Here is a 20,713-nt window from a genome sequence, read left to right on the forward strand (position 1 = left end):
GCCAAAAACTGCATTTGACCCCTATGTTCTATTTAAAGTAAGGGCGGCCATGTTTTTTGACGGATCAAAAATCGAAGCACACACTTTGTGCAGGATAATCTAAGGAACTATCATGCTAAGTTTCATCCAAATCCATTCAGTAGTTTCAGAGGAGAAGATTTTTTAAAGTTAGCAAATATGATGAACAAATTGTGAAAAATTGTCATTAAAGGACATTTACCCCTTAAGGGGTCAATTGACAATTTTGGTCATATTAACCTATTTGTAGATCTTACTTTGCTGATCATTTTTGCTGTTTACAGTTTATCTTCATCTATAATAATATTCAAGATAATGACCAAAAACTGCAAAATTTCCTTAAAATTACCAATTAAGTGGCAACAACCCAACAATGGTTTGTTTGATTCATCTGAAAATTTCTGGGCTGATAGATCTTGACCTAATGAACATTTTTACCCCCATGTCAGATTTGCTCTAAATGCTTCCGTTTTTGAGATATAAGCCAAAAACTGCATTTGACCCCTATGTTCTATTTTAAGTAACGGCGGCCATGTTTTTTGACGGATCAAAAATCGAAGAACACACTTTGTGCAGGATAATCTAAGGAACAATCATGCTAAGTTTCATTCAAATCCATTCAGTAGTTTCAGAGGAGATGTTTGAAAAATTGTTAATGACGTCGACGACGACGATGACGACGGACGCCAAGTGATGAGAAAAGCTCACATGGCCTTTTAGGCCAGGTGAGCTAAAAATTGAAGAGTCATTAACAAGTGAAAAAAAAAATGCAAAGGGAGGTGCCAAACTTATTAAATTAAGGGGAGACAATTTAACTATATCTTGCAACAAATAACTGAGTTTTTAAACTATTTTTTTTAATGTATCAAGAAAACAAGAACTGAAACCCAAAATTAACTTTAAACTTTCTAAATGATATCTCCTCAAATCATCTTAATCCAAAAACGTGACTGAATAGATTTTTGAAAGTGTTGTTAGCTAAATAAAGTTTCAAAAAAAATATGGACAATAATATCATTCAAGATTAGTTTTTCAATAAAGCACAAATCCCAGATATATTTCCATGACAATGTCTTTGATGTTTTACACTATGGTCCAACAAGTGTTGATTGTGTAGCAATTTTTCCAAATAATTAAGTTGAAATATTTAATTTAACTTTTAGATTTCTACTTTTTCATCTATGAAATGTTGATAAAAACCTACATGTTTTTTGTTTTGAATTTTCTCAGGAGAAACAAGCATTAAATCTTAGTATGAAGTCATTGTGCTTACATATTTCATATTAAATGTGCCACTTTCAACACATGTATCCACAACTGAAATTACAAAAAGATCTACATGTATTACATATTCAAGACAACATACATTTGTTTTGTGCTCTTGATAGTGGTAACATTGACATCCAGGTAAAAGGTGTATATACAGGCAAGAAATTATAATCCTAGTAGACAGAAAAAAACTAGGACAACATAACATTGCAATTTTGAGATCATTTACTTAAGAAACATCAACATGTCAAAAATCATGTACAAATACACTGCATTTAAAGATACCAGTGAACTTTCATTATCTTATTACAAATAAGAATTTGTTTTATTTATCAATCGTAACCATGGTAATAATAACTAGTTTCTATAGTGATTGACATAATGTCCTATTAACCTATATAGCTACAACTCACATAAAAAACAAATTCTTGTTAATTATATGGATTATAAAATTCTTCAAATCTGAATATGAAAATGAGAGTTCAAAATTTGACCTAGGATCAGTCAAAGAATTTTCAATGTATTTCTCAATCCTTTTATAATTTCAATACACAACAACTGAAATTAGATGTATGTAAATAAATAAAGTTCAGGAAAAATAGGAACATCTTTGAAACTATTTTCAACATTTGTGAACGTGCACAAAAAGTTATAACAATATAAAAACAAACATATAACAAACAATAAGATATATATCTAGGAATGTACAAAAAATGCATGGTTTTGTACTGTCTATGATGTCACCAAGTGTCAACTATGATGTCACCAAGTGTCAGCTATGATGTCATCAAGTGTCAACTATGATGTCATCAAGTGTCAGCTATGATGTCATCAAGTGTCAACTATGATGTCACCAAGTGTCAGCTATGATGTCATCAAGTGTCAGCTATGATGTCATCAAATGTCAACTATGATGTCATAGTGAATCCACTACTGGTTGTTGATGTCTTGTCTTGCAATGATTCCGTGTGGTTAGCTGTGGAGAGCTGGTCGGCTACTTGACAATAATGTTTGTTCCTAATGTGTTCCACTAAGGCATTGGTATTGGCACATTCCTCCTGACAAAGAACACATTGGATGTTACTTATTGGGAAAGGTAACTTAGACTGGTTCATTGTGGCTTGGCTAACAGGTAAAATGGCTGAAAAATAGCAAATAATTCATAATTAAAGAAATTTCATGTTCATGTTGTTGACATTTCAGGAGGTAAGATGATTAACAAAAATATCTTTTTTCAATAGATGGTCTTTTTCTTTTTAATTCAACTTTTTGAACAAACGCTTGAACTGTAATTTAAACACAAGCATTCAGTTTTTGATATTGAAGTTAAACAAATATCACTCATTTAAGAATTGAATGCTTCTTTTTGTAACTTCATTGGGGTGTAAAAGTGTTGACAGAAGTACATTCTAAAAATGTGCGCACGGTCAACGCTTTTACAACCCTATGAAGTTACAAAAAGAAGCATTCAATACTTATAATTACATTTTTTTAGCTATGATTCATGAAAACACGAATTTTATAAAAAAAAATTATTTAATTCACCTGTGCACTTTATTGTGGGGCCACGTGTTATCATGAATGAAATTTTTATTGAGTAATGCAATTGCTGAAGGAATAACATGTGATGTGCAGTTAGCCAATCAGAATAAAGTATTATAATGAAACATACATCTAATGAAATTATAAACAATTGAAACAAATCAAATATTAACAATTACAAAAAAATATACATGTATACATATATGCATGTAAGTGAAAATCTTGGGGATATTCCAGAAAAAATGTAGGGGGGGGGGGGTTGGAAGGCAGTTTTTGTCAGCACCTGCCACCCAGACAATTGTAATTGAGAATTATAGTGCATTATAGTGTGAAAAGATGCTCTGATGCCCATCACCCATGTATTATTAATATAATGTGCCTTCCAACCCCCCCCCCCCCATACATATTTTTCTGGAATAGCCCTTAACTAAAACTTCTAGTTCTACTTGTATTCTAGTTCTCCATTCAAGACATAACCAGACATATGAATTCAGAAGGTGTATTTGTGTTAGAGTACTCTATTCAAGACATAACCAGACATATGAATTCAGAAGGTGTATTTGTGTTAAGAAAGCAATATACATGATATAACAGATGAAATTGATTCAATCATTCAGGTATTAAACAAAAAGGACAAGGTTCACTAATGGCACAAAATGGCCTAAAATATCAACTTTATCACAAAACACCAAAAAGGTCTCAATTTGGTTCGTAAATGGGTCTATTTCAAAAGTATAAATGCTAAATGTATCAGTTCTTTTCAAAAGATTACATGATATTCGCCAAAGTAAGCCCATTTTGGACATTTTGTCAAAATATGAAGATTTTGTGCATTTTTCAGACCTAAAAGCTTTTGAAACACCTTGGCCGCCACCTACGATCCAGAATGTGTTGTAACAAAAAGATTCCAATTTTGATATAGATTTCATCAATATAAAAACTATTTGGATTGTAGATGGAGGCCAAGGTTAATTATGCCAAAAACAATTAAAATTATGGACAAAAAGTACCAAACTTGACCTTTTAATACAAATTATGCTCATTTAAGGGGTCATTGCTCCATAAATAGTAAAGGAAAGTGCCAGAAAAAATATTTTTGTCTTAGTAGTATTATCACAAGTATTTCTATGCGACATTTGTAATTTTTTGCCCCAATTTAAAAAACATAAAAAAATCAGGGCCAATTTTAGCCCTTCGTGAACCTTCTCCTTTGTCTCATATTTTCCTCAAATGATTTTGCCCACTATCATGGGTAATGGCTATTCCTGAAACTATCAAGAATAGAACTAACACAGTTCAACAGATCATACAAAATCAGAGTGCTTGAAAGCACTGAACAGTTAAGATTGCTTCAATTTATCAGTGGGAAGTCAAATTAATTATTGCATTGATTGTTGTTGCTTTAACAGCTATTCTAGACTAAGGAAGATAACTCCAATTTTTAAAGATGAGGTTAACAATGACATACATTTGTAATTCATATTTTTAGAACATATATTAGATTCCTGCACCTTGCAAAAGTTATGTAATTTCATGACAAGTATTGCATCATTTTGTGCCTTGAATGTCTGAGCATATATTACATTGATAAATTTCTGGAAATGTTCATGGATAGGATGAATAGAATGTTATGATCAATGCATTATATTTTGTGTATCAAATAGTTAGTGATAAGCCTTGGAACAATTAGATATCAAGTCAGTCCCATAAGGTTTTGATTGCATTTGCAGATGTAGTTTAATTTATACAAACGAAATTCTGATAAAGAAAAGAAAATTTAGCACAATGAGGATGGTTTTTTTCAATAGCTTCATTTCAATTTAAATGGCCTTCTTCATTGTTATATGTATTGAATTGGCCTTCCTTATGAAAATGAAATAAGACATGTAAGATAATGCTATGAAATGTGCAAATTCTAGTACTATGTTTAATGTATTACTAATAATACCTGGAATAAACTGTTTAGTATCTTCACTGGTAAGTGGTTCGGTTTTGATGGGGACATTGTACTGGATTCTGATTCCATCTTCTTTTTTAACAGCTTCATCATAAGTAGGTAACTTGGTTGTAGCACCATCTTCAGTTTTAATCTCACCTACCATATTATCTCCTACAGATTGCTGTTCTTCATGTAGACGTGCATTGTTTTCTATGGCAGCAGCATATTCTAGTAGATTGTTGACTGCTGTTGATGATTCTAAGGCCCCAGCTTCCATTGCAGCTTTTTCTGCATCATTTTTACGTTGTACGTTAAAAACACTGAAATCCTCAGCATTGGCAGGCTTTACCTCCCCCTCTTTTTTAATAGTTTCACTTTCAGATCTTGGTTGTACATTGAAAATATTGAAGCAGTCATAGGCAGACTGGCTTCCATCACCACTGAGTGTTCCTTTCTCCCCTTCCTGGCCTTCATTCTGAGCCTCGACAACTTTGTTAACATAAGGAATGCCTGAGAGACAGTATGTAGTTTGATCTCCTGGTACTTGATACAAATATTGCACGTTTGAACTTCCTCCCGCTTGTTCTTGTTGTTCGGCCACACTGCTTAAATGAATGTCTAACATGTTAGCAGCATTATCAACAAGCCAAGCTGAAGCAGACTGTGCGAATTCTGGTGGTATCTGAACACCATTTTCTCCTTGTAACAATTTAGCTATCTGTTGATGATAAGACAGGTCTTTTGTTTCAATGGCGGCTTGCTGATAAGATTGTTCAACAGATGTGTTTGGAACTTGGTAGGACTGTTCACTTGTCGTGCTTGGTACATGATGGTATGCTTGTTGTGAAAGCTGACTGTTTAAAATGGGGTATGTCTGTTTAGTTGATGGTTCTATTTTGATGGTTTCTGTAGTAACAATTTGAGGATGGGGATGATTAACAATTGTCTGCTCTGTCGGTCTTGCAGTTAAAACTACAAAATAGAAAAATAGAATTAAAGCATGTCCTGGGTTTTATATTTTACAAAGATAAGATAAACCTTATCACTATTTAGAAATCTGTGACAGTCACACTTAATCTATTGATGTCATACAACAATTACTTTTCCTATTTTAGTATTTATACTTGAACGCACCCTCGAAATCGCGGGCATATACAGCTTGAGAACTGTTGTGGGAAGATTTTTTGTAACAGATATTATGTATGGAAAATTTCATAAAAGGTATCAAAAGCCCTCTCCCTTTTTCCAAAGTCCGATATTTGTTTCCTTTCTGTTAAATTCAATTATTTTCGTGTTTCTGGCCTCAGACCACAATTATTCTTCTCCTTTGCTACAATGCTTCTTTTGGTAAAAGTCAAATCAAATTAAAAATTTGCACCGTTTCAAACATGAAATAAATGTAACTGCTTATATAAAGACCATTATTAGTCTAATAAAATATGCTTCTAGGACAATCCATCAGTGCCTTTTCTTTTGAGAGCCTTATTAACATACCAATGGTAGGATATGAATAATGTATAAATGACTAAGACCGACTTAGGCTAATTTGAGGGGTGGTCCGAGGGGTCCTGATCCTGAAATCCCGGGCTTAAAATCATGAAATCCCGAGATGCAGAATTTAAAGAAATTCATATCCCGAAATCAAAAAATATATTCCCGGATTCCGTAAGGATCAATCCCCAAATCCCGAGCTTAAAAACACCCGATCCCGACGCCCCGAAAAAGGACCTGCCTCCCTCTTAAATCTACCTTACTTTCATTTTTGCCAAATCACTATTTTCCCTTTCAACCATAAATCTTTATGCCCCATTTATGGGCATTATGTTTTCTAGTCTGTGCATCTGTACGTTTGTTCGGTCGTCCGTACGTATGTCCTGCTTCAGGTTGAAGTTTTTGGTCGAAGTAGTTTTAGATGAAGTTGAGCATATTTTACTTATTAACTTAAATATATATGCAAGTGGTATGACCCCTTAAATAGTAAACATTTCAAAGAAAACAGTAGACAGAATCAGGGACTTTCTATACTTACATCCCTGACAGAATACAGAGAGTCTCTAGCTATATATTAAAGTAGTATAATCGTAGTTTACATGTAGATATTCTCCTCTCTATGGAGGTATAATAATTGTGGTTCTTGTGATCTAAACACCATGATATGGAGAATGCTCGGAATGGCTTATTTATTTTTCATTTTTGTTATCTATCATACGATTGGTTGTACTTGTGTCACATGTTTTACTTATTTTAATATATATGCAACTGGTATGGCCCCTTAGAGTTATAAACGTTAACATTTCAAAGAAAACAGTAGACAGATTACAGAGAGTCTCTATATATTGAAGTAGTATAATCGTAGTTACCATGTAGATAAACGCGAAAAATAATTGTCCTCTATAAGGAGGTATAATAGTTGTGGTTCTTGCGATCTAAACACCATGATATTGAGAACGTTCTGATTGGCTTATTTATTTTTCTTTTTTTTGTTATCTATCATATTATTGGTTGTTTCAAACCGGAAGTCTTATCTATGACTAAAATTCAGTCTAATGACGGAATCATATCCGAACTCCTTTTTTGTCGTTTTTCTCCCAAAATAACTCTATCTGAATAATCATAAGAATGGATGACAAATGTGACTATGCATGTTACCTATAGGACACAGAGACATGATGATTGATTTATTGTGGAAGGAAGAGAAGCGACACAGAAAATGAGGTCTTCTTGTTTAATAGTATAGATAAGGCGTCAGACATTATGATTTTCTCTTGTGATGTCAAAATTTTACGGGAACCTTAATGAAGTAATGGCAAACAAGTATGATGTCATTCTATCAATATTTTCTTCATCTCTGTTCATCATGTATAACTTCTTTTCAAAATTCATCTTTATTTCCCCTAATGGCAACAACTATTCCAATGAAATTTTTCTTTCAAAATACCTTTACATGTACATGTATATACAAATGTACATTACCTAGCATATTAATCTATTGTAATAATTATACAAAAATTCATAATATCTAATAAAACTTGTAGATTTATCTAACAAAGTCCTTATATTTGTATAAAGTAACATGAAATTATATTCGTACATCAATGTTTTTGATACACCAATAACAAAAACTGAAATATATTGAATTGATACATTTTGTAAGTATTCAAAATTATATCAGAAACCTATAGTTAATTATAAAATAATAAACCTGTTTGAGGGAGGCAATACTCGCTTAACTTTTTTTCGAATCGGCACATAATACAAAGGAATGTCACTCTTGCATACAAATGGCACATCAATATAATTAATTAACTGTGCATTCGTGCTCCACCTTCAATGAAGATTCTAAATTATAAATATAACCAAAAGTTGTTAATCTATAGAATTAGTGAAGACTAATGAAAGCTAACCCACTGTAAAAAATATTTCTTTGAAATTTTTTAAAACTTCCTCAGAAAAATGCTCGATGGACTTGACTTTCATAATTAATAATTGACGTTTTTACACAATATTTTAATAAAGTAGTAAACAGTCAGAGCTCAGACATAAATAAGTCTGAATCTTTTTTTGACTCATAAAGGTCCAAAGTTGTAAGTTTTGAGATTTGTCTCCCTTTAATGCAAGACAAAATACGACTTTAATAAGTCAAATATTGTTAAGCAAGAAATAATTGACCAGAATCAAAGAGTTGCAAATAATGACTTCTACAAGTCGAAAAGTTCTCAACATTGGTTAACTTCAAGACTCACGCATGTTTATAAAAAGGTCATGCATCTAAATCAAATAATGACAACACTGAAAGACAATGCTTTGTTTTCTAAAGAAAAATATGAATGAGAATCTAAAAATTCGGAGATAATATTAAATAACCTTACAATGCAACCACCTGGAACCACACTTAATGAGGTAAAACATCTTTGTTTAGTAAGGATGTTCAATTAGATAATTAAATATATAGCTCAAGTTCTTGTGAACTCTCAGACAGGTTTTTGTTGTCATAGGTGGTGTATTTTGGCCACCAAGTACAATTAAGTTGTTTCATCAACAGAAATAGACCTTAACAAGTCTGTCATTTTCTGACAAAGATCAGTCTAAAATTGAAAACACATTTTTATAATAAATACATGTTTTGACTTCTTTAAGTCAAAAACAAAAATCAACTTGTTTATGTCTGAACACTGACTGGTAAAAGATTATTTGCATCTCAAATGTAAGACGCAATAAAAATCTTTTGCTTGCTTCATCTTACCCAAATACCGATTTAATTATAATAATCATATTGTCCTAGGTTTCCAAAGGGAAGGTTGATTTATGTAGAAACTGAGGGTAAACAATATAGGATTTAGCTAGTACAAAAGGGAAGGTTGATTTATGTAGAAACTGAGGGTAAACAATATAGGACTTAGCTAGTACAAATGTAGCAGCAATCAACAACTTAAACACGGTCACAAACCATACCTTCAGTATCATGTTTATTTTTTACTTTGATTTGCTTAAAAGTTTCATTTCTTGACGATAAGCATAACAGTGTTCTCCCCATGCCAGGGCCTTAAAGCACTGGGGTATCCTGATGCTATATTTTCTACCATGGTGCTACCTTTGATGGTTTTAAAATTGAATTTATTGGGGCTATGGTGCTATTTTTTTTTTGGAAAACCAGTGCTACATTTGTACATGTGCTATGTTCATTTCCATGATGCTATTTTAAAATTCTGGGGATTACATTACTGAAATGAACATGAAAATATACCTTTCTTTTACCTTGCAGAAAACTACTACTTGTTTTTTAACTTAAATGTACCTTTAGCATTCGGCTTTTTCTTTTCTGCTTCCACACTCTTACTTCTGCTCTTTTTCTTGTCTCTATCTCTACCTTCAGCATTTTTACACCATGCTTGGTTTCTATGCTGACTGAAGGAGCCAGAATGGGCAAATCTTTTCCCACACCATTCACAATGGTAAGGTTTCTCACCAGTATGTAGTCTTTCATGTTCAGTTCGATGATGTTTGTGTTTAAATGCCTTGCCACAGGTACTGCAGGCAAACTTTCTGTCAACTGTAAAATGTTATTATTGTTATGATAATATAAGTAATTCAGGCGAACTTTTTGCCAACTATGAATTTAAATATTGTATAACTACTTCAGGCAAACACTTTGCCAACTTTAAGTGTATTTTTTGTAAACTACTTCAGGCAAATATTTTCCAACTTTAAATGAAATTATACTATTGTAAACTACTTCAGGCAAACTTTTTGCCAACTTTAAGTGTTTAATAGTAGTGTGTAAGTACTTTAGGCAAACATTCTGTCAACAGTTAATGTAATACATGTAATAAATTAATTGTATAAAAAGTTATAATCAATTGTTGCAAATTAATTGATTTGTAATCAGATTATATTTATTTATACTTTAGATTTGACATATTGTGTGGGCTATTGTTTAGACTGTTTGCTGACCTGTAGATGTGTAGGCTATTGTTTAGACTGTTTGCTGACCTGTAGATGTGTAGGCTATTGTTTAGACTGTTTGCTGACCTGTAGATGTGTGGGCTATTGTTTAGACTGTTTGCTCACCTGTAGATGTCTTTTATTTATTTGTGTTGTTGTTTTTATGATGCTTACCCTTTTTTGTTTGTACATCTCCTCATTGCTCCTTGTATTCAGTTTTAAATTTACATCTTGAACTTTATAACATGACTGGAGGTTGCTTTTCTCTAAAGAGTTCATGCATTTATTTATACCCCACATCCTTTAAAATTTCCTATTACTGTTTCTACATGTACATGTAGCCTTACACTTGTTCATTTGAAATTCTGACCCCAATTCTTTCTGTTCATGCCAAATCATTCAAAACATTTCAGGGGAAAACTGAGTGTACATGTATATATTATTTGCCTTCATTAAATGGGTCAATATCCCTTATGCTCCTTGAGATAAGAAACTCAAAAATTGTGTGTAAACAAAAAATCTATGTGAAGTGATATTTGACACGTTTCTATGATAAACATGCGACTGAGCTTAACCATTTGTGTTGATTAGAAAGTAGGGGAACATAGAATAAATGTGTTAAAACTATGGAGCTATTAAATGTGTTCAAAGTATTAAATTTTCAAAGAACATATTTTGCTAGAAAAGGGATTCTTTACCACGAGGAGCCGCATCACGAAAGGATTCTTGGGGTTTGCTAAGTTATGGAAAAAGTAATCTCACTTCATGCCCAAAAATTTAACCACATACAGTGTATGTGAAAATGTCACAGCTTCGAAACAGGCTATCATACATGTCCAAGTTTACGATATTGACCGAGCTACAGGAAAAAATGTTACCATAACCACCTTTGTAAAACAATTAAAGATATTGACCAAAATACAAAAATGAAATACTTACTAATATCTTCTTTACTACTTTTTCTCCTTTTGACCACTCTTTGCATGCTCTGGATTTGAACTTCTTGTTCCATTTTATTGTTTTTTAAACAGTCATATCAATTGACCTGGTCACAAAGAGAAAGTTGAAGTCTTGTCTCTGTTGACTATATGCCGTACATTTATAGCATCATGATTCTTTTTATCTGTAATGTATATAAAATGATATACATGTAAGATTATATTCAATTTCTATTTGAGATATGTTTGAACATATACATGTACATGTATCATGTATAAAAGATAAGAATAGCAGTCAGAAAGACAGCAATTTCTACATGCACACCTCACAAATTGATTATACATGTATGCTCATTTCTTCTGATTTTTTTCTAAGTCAGGTGAACCAACACTTTCATTGACTTTCCATGCTTTCTGCCTTAGAAGCTGGTAGAGTAATCAAGATGGATAGCAAAGTATGATATTAAACACTTTAAAATGAAAACATCATCATAGTCTGATAGTAACGGGTACTGCATGAAATTCTTTTGTTGTATTTGCCACTTAAAGTGGTATATCTTCAAGACAATTTAAAGATTGGAAAAACATTTAGGTTCACAAAATAAGAGGTAAAATGTAACAGAAAAGTTAACAGAGTGAAAAATGTTAAGTGTACATTGTACAAGTAAACTTAAACTGCTATGTATTAATATCAAAATCTGGAGAAAACTGAAGATGATAATAGAATGTTATTGCTTAGTAAACAACATAAACCCTTTTTATAATTAAATGTCAGAGCCTCGGGTGAATTGGTTAACATGAGCACAATGTCTTCCAACTCATTTTTTTTTTTTTGGCTTATTGTTTGGTGTAGTTTGATTTGTTCTTTTCAATCTTTTGTTATGACAGTTTTCTGTTTTACCAACTAAGGGGGATAGAAGCCTGAGTAGGGCATCCACTCAGATAATGTGACATACTATGTGTGCCGGTCCCATGATTCAGTGGTTGCTGTTAATTTCTGAATAATGTGCAAATGTATATAAAGTATATTTTTTGTTTCTTGTACATTAAAGTCATATGAAACCTCAAATGAAAAAAAGTATGCAAACATGTATGTTTTTTATAACTCAATTATAGATAGTTTTCATTATACAACTTATGTACACATACTTTTTTCTGAGGAAAATTCTTTAATTTGCCCACATTTAGAAAAAGTTTACTGATTTTTAATTGCTTGCTTCCAGGAAGGACTTCGCCGACATATTTTCCGTATTCATAGTGACCTGAGTGTGACCCTCCTCGTAAAAATCCGGTTATCGCAATATGCATGGATATTATCTGTCATTAAAATAAGCAATTATCTGATTGTACATGTTAAACACGTGGTCAATACCCATGCTTTTTGTTATTTATTTACTATAAGGTGGCAATCGGTAAACTTCAGCTTCAAAACACGGCATTTAATGAGCAGCCATATTTGTTAAATCATAATAGACAGAGAAAATAAAATGACGATTATACGATATATTTGCGTAAAAAATGATAAAATCGTGCACAGAGGTCTACGTTTACAGTCAAGGGTCTAACTTAAATAAGTTATTAGAGAAAAATAATATACATGTCGTTATTGTGGGCTTAAATATGAAAAAAACTTTGATAACATACATTGTATGTACATGTATGTTACATATTTCAAAGGGACAATATACAACCTTTATTTTGTTAAATTTTTCACAAGTTCTATTGATATTATAATTTTCTTTATGTATACTAAACTTTGCAAAGATATAACAGTTCATAGTTTGCCAATCATGCATCCCACTTATGTTATTACAGAAAATATATTCCTGCAATAACCAAAGGGTGTTATTACAGGAAAAAAGAGTAGACAACTCATGAAAATGTCTGTAATAACACATGCATGTTATTTTTCTCTGATAACTTGTTTAAGTTACACCTTTGACTGGTTTATGATATATACCATGTATACATGCATCGGTTCAAGAATTTGATAAACTTTTTTTTTCCCCACTCACTCGTTTCTTATGACTTTAATCAGGCCTTGTCTTTTGTCTCCTTGTTTGTATTTATCTTTCTTGGGACATTCATACATTTGTCATAGGAATGGGTTTTGTTTTTTGCTGTCATAAATGTAGGCAGTAGGATTACCTACATGTATAATGGCTAACTTCTACTTGAACATCACTTGCTCACCCATGGATTGTCTAATTAGAAATTACATAGCTACTTTATCTTCGTATTAACATGTAGAAAGAGGTATGAGCTAGAACTGCAGAGAAGTCTTTGAGTTGATAAGGGAAAACATACCTCTAATTCTAAAACAACCTACCAAATGTTAGATTTAATTGCAAAATGAAATGATCATGAAGGCTTCCCAATTTTATTTTAAAACGTGAAGCTTCAGTCACCAATTTGCAAGAATTGATAATACACGTTGGTATCAAGTCCGTTTGGGTCCTAGATCTGTTGGCACTCTACACATTTGCACCCAATTTTTATTCCAATTCCAGAAGAATTTAAATGAAAAATAAGAAAGATAGTTGCTTTTAACCATGTTAACAGCCTAGCCCCTTTGATCTCACTTTATTTTAGAACAATGATTTTTTTCTAATATCAATACACTAACCAAAACATGATTGAGATTTATTCATTGGTGGATCCAGAAATGTTCATAAGTGGGGCCCGCTTCAGTCATGTTTTAATGATTCCCTATATAAGCAACCAAATTTTTTCCCAAAAAGGGGGGGCCTGGGCCCCCTCCCCCTAAATCCGACTCTGTTATAAAACACATTAAAACGTTGTCAGAATCTCACTTTACCATATTTACTTTGAAACTTGGAAAAAAATATTTATCATGTGTTTATAGCAATACACTTATCAAAACTCAATTACCAAATCACAAACACCATGGCTCGAACATGTGTTACGGTGAACAGACCCAGATTCATACAGGTCAATGCACAAAACATGGACTTAATTATTTTTGTAGACATCAATTCAGCTTAACGAAAAGTCAAACACATGGCTAGTCTAGAGTTTCACACTCAACATACTTATTTACACTATTGATCTACAAGGCAAGTTCATCTATGAATGAGCTTCCCACCCCCATAAATAGGTCAACAAAATACACTTCTTGTATAAATAAAGATGTTGACGGTTTTTTTCTGAATGCAAAGCACGAAAATATATAATGCAACATCAAATATGAATACAAGTTACATATATTTCAACAAATGTACCAGAAAACAAAATAAACAATATGAAATCTAAGTGAATTTGTCATTCAAACCATCAAAGAAAAAGAAAATTCAACCAAATTTAAAATAGTTTAGACTTAGACAATATGTCACATATCACATTCATAATATATGTTGTTACTACTTTTATCACAGCAGTTTATTATGATTTTATCAAAGAAATTCAAACTTTCATTTATAAATGTGTTCAAGTAAAGTTTTGGCTTCGAAAACTCAGTAAATATTTTTAAAATTTAGTAGCAGATTCTTGATTTTAAACAAACAAATGGCTTCGTGTGTAAGAACACAATTTCGTATTGCATTAGCTTAAAATATTCCAAAAATAGCCGTTCAATATGTCAAAGAGTATTTCATTGTTGTTTATACTATGTTTTCATACCTGTACATAGGTATTTAATGCAATTTTACCTGTAACACAGGTGAAAATTTACAAAGCGAAGCTTTGGTCGCCAATTCACCGGAAGTGATTAAATTTGTCTAAACACAAACCAAACCCGGACATCTGTGTTTTATTTTCCGGAAATGGACACACCTTAATCGATTGCAACACATGACTCATTTTAATTAATTATATGCAATGAAAAATACATATTAATAATTAAAAGGTTTGTCAAAAAACGAGATATTAAGTGGGAGATGCGAGAGAGTCTCAGACACACTGAAAGAGATTTCAAACTCAATAGGACTAGTGAACGACCATTTTAACTTAAACCAAGGATTTGTATAGTGAGACCTACTATACAAATCCTTGAACAAAAGTATGGGGTTTTCCCCCTAAAAGAATATTATGATCTCCAATTTGATAAAGAAACAAAATATTGTTGTCGAGCAGATGAAAAATAAATATTCAGAAACAAGAATTTCCCCATACACTATAGTGTTTTAGTTTTGCCGGAAAAAAGATAGATGGATAGCGTCGAAAAACTAAACTATGGTCAGACTCTGCCAAAAAAAACCATAACCCCCTTGAGGTTAAATGGTTGCTCCATAAAAATCTATAACAAATTTGGCAACGCAATGACAACTTCGATCGAAGACTGGCAAACAACATTAATGTACACAAAACATAACATGGAAACTAATTACTAAGCAACACGAACCCCACTAAAAACAGGTTGACTACACACATTTATTTCTAATTTTGAAATTAAACAAAAAAAAAAAGCAAAGAAAAAGACAAAGAACATGTACACCATATAAAGATCTATAAGTCATTCTAGATAACCATTAATGTTAAAGTCGGAAAACCTTATGGATCATAGCAGATTTTTGGTTTATGGGTGTTCAAACCCTTTCCGGTATTTCATGAAACAGTTTGTTTAGCAATACATAGGCGGACCCTTTGATGTGGAAAATGTAGTTGATAATATAGGAAATCACCGAAGCTTGACGGGAGCCCCCTCCCCTTTTTAGGTCAGTGAGCGAGCCCCCTTGTGAAAAGTTCTGAATCCGCCACTGTAATATATTCCACTATGCTACTATGCGCGGATAAACTGAATTATTCATGATAGCTTGTTGCCCAATATTTTTTGTATTTGCCTAAATTAGTGTGAAATTATTATATCGTTCTTTATTGCCAAATGGGATGTACGAACTGCAACGGTTTCGTGGATAGTTTTTTTAGTGATATTATTTGTCTTATTTCAAGTGGATACAAGTTTAGGTCTGCCAGCATATCAGTTCCTAAGCTGGTGGACGCTGTTGTATGTCAGTGTAGGTTTTCGTGTTTTCCGCTTGTTGCTCAGAGTATGGCATTTATCAGGGTGAAAATGATTGAGCCATGACAGCTCTAATTAGACTATATACCGGATTTGTTATAACATAAGCAACACGACGGGTGTCACATGTGGAGCAGGATCTGTTACCCTTTCGGAGCACCGGAGATCCCCCATAGTTTTTTGTGGTGGGGTTCGTGTTGTTTGTTCTTTAGTTTTCTGTGTTGTGTGACTGTCATTTGTTCTATTGTTTGTCTTCTTTCAGTTTTAGCCAGGCGTTGTCAGTTTACTTTCGATTTATGAGTTTGACTGTCCCCTTGGTATCTTTCGTCCCTCTTCTCTAATCTGCTGGTATCTTCTAAATCAGACTGTAATTGATGAATGTCTACCGCTTCTATAAAAAATAATGATGGCCTTAACTAAGGCTATCGTCTTAAATAATCACAGTGCGCCTCGCACACACATATATATACAGTATATGGTATGGTATATTATATTATATCAAATAATTTATATTTGTTTCTCGTTTCTCGTTTTTTATATAGATTAGACCGTTGGTTTTCCCGTTTGGGTGGTTTTACACTTAGTAATTTTTGGGGCTCTTTAAAACTTGATAAGGAATTCAACCTCGCTGTAATAACTATTATAAAGTAGTGATACAAAACAGTATACATACTGTAGTTTGTTGTTATATTCAATATTAATTTATATTAATATATGTATATATATAACAGTTACATGTAAATATTTGTTTTCTTCCATTTATGTATCGTTCTTTTCTACTATTCTATTAATGGTATATTTTAAGTGCATGGTGGACACTCTTCAGTAATATTTCGATTTTTCTAATAGATTGGATTTGAGAAGGCAAAATGGTCCTGAGATATTCTTCCGCATCCGTTTTCTGAACGTGTGCATATATATTAATGATTTTGTTTACTTTAGAAATAATTAATGGAAAAGGGGGGGGGGGCGGGGGGGGGGGGGGTGAATGTATATCTATTTTACCACGGGTTAATATGCTAATATTTTACCACCGCGTATTTATACAATTTGTTACCAGTCAAAAACGAAAGTCAACTGAATAATACTCTCTGTGGCAACAATACATTGGAACGGCCTCACGGGCATCCCGATGTAAAAAATAATTATATGACCCTGATGGTGTAATGCAAGCACGCTTGTTTTAACCCGCCTCATTTATAATCGATATGATTTTAACTGTACATTATTCCGATTAGGAGTTACCTCCCGTCTGTCAAATTTTACGAAACAAAATAGGACAGACATGAACGAATACAGGTATACACGAATTTATAATCTTTAATTATTTCAATAAATATCAAAATCTTTGAGCATGGTTGACAATACAAAGCGATAAATGAGCAATTATATAAGAACCCATGAACAAGTCAGAGACAAGTTATGAAAGAATTAGATCGATATTTCTTCAACATGTTTGAATTGTGTTTTAATATTTTCTTTTTTTAGCTTGTGTTTCTTATCAATCCATAGTTCAAATCTAAACACATGCCTTATATTGTGTCTATTGTCTATTTAAGATACATTAATATTCAACAAAATATAAAATATGTAACAGGGATATATACTCAAATTTCAATTTAATATAACAATATTTCCACACTTTCTTTCATTCTTTTCAATTTAGCACAGTCCCGACAAGGTACATATATTCCTCCTTAGAATAATGTTCTTGTACTAAGCACATTTTTTCACATCACCGTTTAAGTGCGTTTGATTGGTGGAATCACTGAACTCAAAATCCTTTGGTATATATAGTTGTGTCGTCTTTTTATATGTCCAGTACGGTGTCAACAAAAAAGTAAGCAACACCACATATGTAAAAGCTAGTATATACGCTGGTACTGGAAGCACCGAGAGTAGATCATTTCGGAATTTGAAAAATGCTAAATAGCACATGTTGAATTCTACAAAAGACCGAAAATGGTAAACGTGTACTAATAAACATTGGTTTAATTTCCAGATAGTCGTGTTTCCTTTCCCAAGTTTCAGCAATACCCAGCATGTAAAGGTACAAGGCGCACTCGATTCCAAAAGTAAACACCTCACAACGAACAAGTGGCCAACGTCAGATACTACTACTTGTAATAAGACAAACATACCTATCCAATGATGTAGTTGTAAAAGGCAACTAAACTTTTTATAACTTATGTCAGAAAATGTTAAAGCAGTACACTCAAAGGCAAAAAACCCAAGTGCTGAGGTACACAGGATAAAACTGGTCGGTGTTGTATCGTATACTGTATTTTCTTTGTAATCTTTATCGACAAATAAACACAACAAACACCCCCCTACACAAAATATTGAATAGCATGTACGAACAAATCCTGAATTCCAAAATATTTTTTCTTTTTTCGACATATTAACATACGTTGTTGATGATTCCGAAAGTAGTGCAGAAATAACAAAACCGATGACGTATGTAACAAAGAACAGGAAAACTAGTATAAGTTTTGTTGAGGGTTGGCTATAGTCGATATCTTCTAGAGCAGAATGGATGTGACGTAGCCATCCCATGGTGATACGATCCTGAAAAAAAAAATAATAACATACTCAACAAACGGGTAACGGATTATAAATAATAATGGGGACGTTAACAACCATTCAATGATTACTGTCTTGAGCTGATTTGAAAATAACAGATTTTACTGTTTTGAGGAAATTTAATTTAAAATAGAAAGGAGTATGTTTACGAGGCGTCAAAAATGACTCTAAAATTGGAGGAAAGTTATCAAAAATATTTAGTGAAATCATAATCAACCAGCTTTTATCATGTTCCATCAGTGATTTCATTATACAACTTGTACATTTCAGATCGTAAAAAATAAAGTGCAATACAAACATGAATGTTTTAAAAAAAAGTTTTTGTGACAACTTCGTGTGCTCTCTATACAAATGCACATCTATCTCGGAAAATTATAAAAGTCAATTATATTTCCGAAAATTAAATAGTGCATGTACAATGTCTTATTTTTCCGATTTTTATTTCAAGCTTAATATCATGCAGTTTGGTGTCTTCCCGATTGTCCCACTTTTTGAAATTACAGGTAAAAAAACAAATAAATTTTGTGGGACAATCAGGAATATGTTAGTGGGACAATTGGGAACTTTAAATGTGGGACAATTGGGAATTGTTTTGATATGCGGTATGGGTTTTGCTAATTGTTGAAGACCGTACGGTGACCTATAGATTTGTCTCATCTTAATTCTAATGGAAGTCTTGTTCTTCATAATTGGTGACAATTCCTGTTAACTGCTCTTTATTGCAAAGACACTGGGAATATTCGGGAAAACAACCTTCAATAGCGATTCTTGGAAAGGCAGATATGGCAGAATTCTAGACAGCAACTTCGTTGTCAAAAAAGAAAGTTGTTGGGTTCAGATGAATCTGACATAATAGCACAGAGAATGGTGTATTAATGTCCTCTGACTTCCCTAGTAAAATTGCAAAGACAAATGGAAACATATCGGCTTCATCAACTAGTTCGTGTTAAGTGTAAAATGTAAATGAGTTTATGCATTATTTATTCTTAAACTGTATGCATTATTTCTAAATTTATTTACCAAGTTTATAGAGAAAATGAAATTAAATTTACGGTATAATTGACATTTGTTTTAAAAATAACGTATATTTCACAAATCAGAAATATAAAATTGTTTTTAATTAAAAGTAAAAATGAATGAAACTTATGATTTAAAAAACATTTTTGTTTATACTTTTCATGTGGGACAATCAGAACTTTTCATGTGGGACAATCAGAACTCTAAAATTTTAAAAAGTGTGACAATCGGGAATGAACATGCAGTTTAATGCATTGGTTGTTTTAAACCTGTGACACGACCCATTTATTGGAACTTGCGCTTTACTAGTATGTAGATGTCAGCACTAATCTAAATCTAAATATCAAAGAAAAGTCAAAAAGTTTTCATTTAGTACTTTAAAAATTTCCAATTGGTTTCAATCGATATCCAATTTGCTTACTGATTTATTCAAATGAATGCTTACATTTGTTTCGAGCCTTTTTGGACACTGATTTGATATTATTTTATAGAAATTGTTGTCAATCAAAAAGGAAAATAGGCAAATAAAAAATTGTTCAAATTTTTATACTTATTCTATTTGAATGGTTTATCTTTTATAACCATATTGTTATTATTTTTCTTCGTGCGTATATTTATGGAAATATATAATTACAATAACAGAGATTTTAAGAATAATGCAAATAAATAAATAAAAACAAATAAAACTAGATATAACTCACCCTTTTCAAGATATTATTATTATTCTAATAAATGTCTCTCCGAAATAAAATTAAAAGATTGCCAAAAAAAAAAAGACGACAATTTAACGTCCTGGAGGCTTTATTAAATAATATGCACAAATGTTACATGTACAACAGGGAAGCTACCGTGTACATCCAGGTATATGTGTTATTACAGGTGGACAGGATGGAAATTGTCAATCATTATGATGCAATTATCATATGATATATATGTTTTGGATTAACGGTGGAATGATAGACGTATATAAAAGATATAAAATTGAGA

General features: G+C 32.3%; 1 protein-coding gene and 1 long non-coding RNA gene across 3 annotated transcripts; both read right to left on the reverse strand.

Annotated features, from left to right (window-relative positions):
• Nucleotides 1-737: 737 nt before the first annotated feature.
• Nucleotides 738-14,909, reverse strand: LOC143044465 (uncharacterized). Of its 2 annotated transcripts, none has more exons than XM_076216502.1 (5): nt 14,817-14,909; nt 11,150-11,333; nt 9,564-9,818; nt 4,778-5,740; nt 738-2,428 (listed from the first exon to the last, which is right to left on the reverse strand). In XM_076216502.1, exons 2-5 carry the CDS (start codon nt 11,220-11,222, stop codon nt 2,196-2,198), a joined length of 1,524 nt encoding a protein of 507 aa, XP_076072617.1. In that variant the 5' UTR covers nt 11,223-11,333; nt 14,817-14,909; the 3' UTR covers nt 738-2,195. The 2 variants fall into 2 exon arrangements, with proteins under 2 accessions (XP_076072617.1, XP_076072618.1); XM_076216503.1 differs by having other exon boundaries at nt 14,788-14,889.
• A 2,519-nt stretch (nt 14,910-17,428) lies between these two features.
• Nucleotides 17,429-20,497, reverse strand: LOC143046647 (uncharacterized). Its single transcript, XR_012969203.1, has 2 exons — nt 20,428-20,497; nt 17,429-18,694 (listed from the first exon to the last, which is right to left on the reverse strand). It is a non-coding gene; the product is annotated as an uncharacterized LOC143046647 (long non-coding RNA).
• Between the last annotated feature and the right edge of the window lie 216 nt (nt 20,498-20,713).

The sequence above is a fragment of the Mytilus galloprovincialis genome, chromosome 9 (assembly GCF_965363235.1).
Source record: "Mytilus galloprovincialis chromosome 9, xbMytGall1.hap1.1, whole genome shotgun sequence".
Lineage (NCBI taxonomy): Eukaryota > Metazoa > Mollusca > Bivalvia > Mytilida > Mytilidae > Mytilus > Mytilus galloprovincialis.

Bases quoted from the DNA above. Each gene is read 5' to 3' on its own strand.
- LOC143044465 (XM_076216502.1), bottom strand. From the start codon at position 11,222: ATGGAACAAGAAGTTCAAATCCAGAGCATGCAAAGAGTGGTCAAAAGG. The intron at 9,819-11,149 runs GTAAGTATTTCA...AACATTTTACAG, and splicing joins AAGTAGTAAAGAAGATATTA to TTGACAGAAAGTTTGCCTGC. The intron at 5,741-9,563 runs GTACATTTAAGT...TCTATTTTGTAG, and splicing joins GAAAAAGCCGAATGCTAAAG to TTTTAACTGCAAGACCGACA.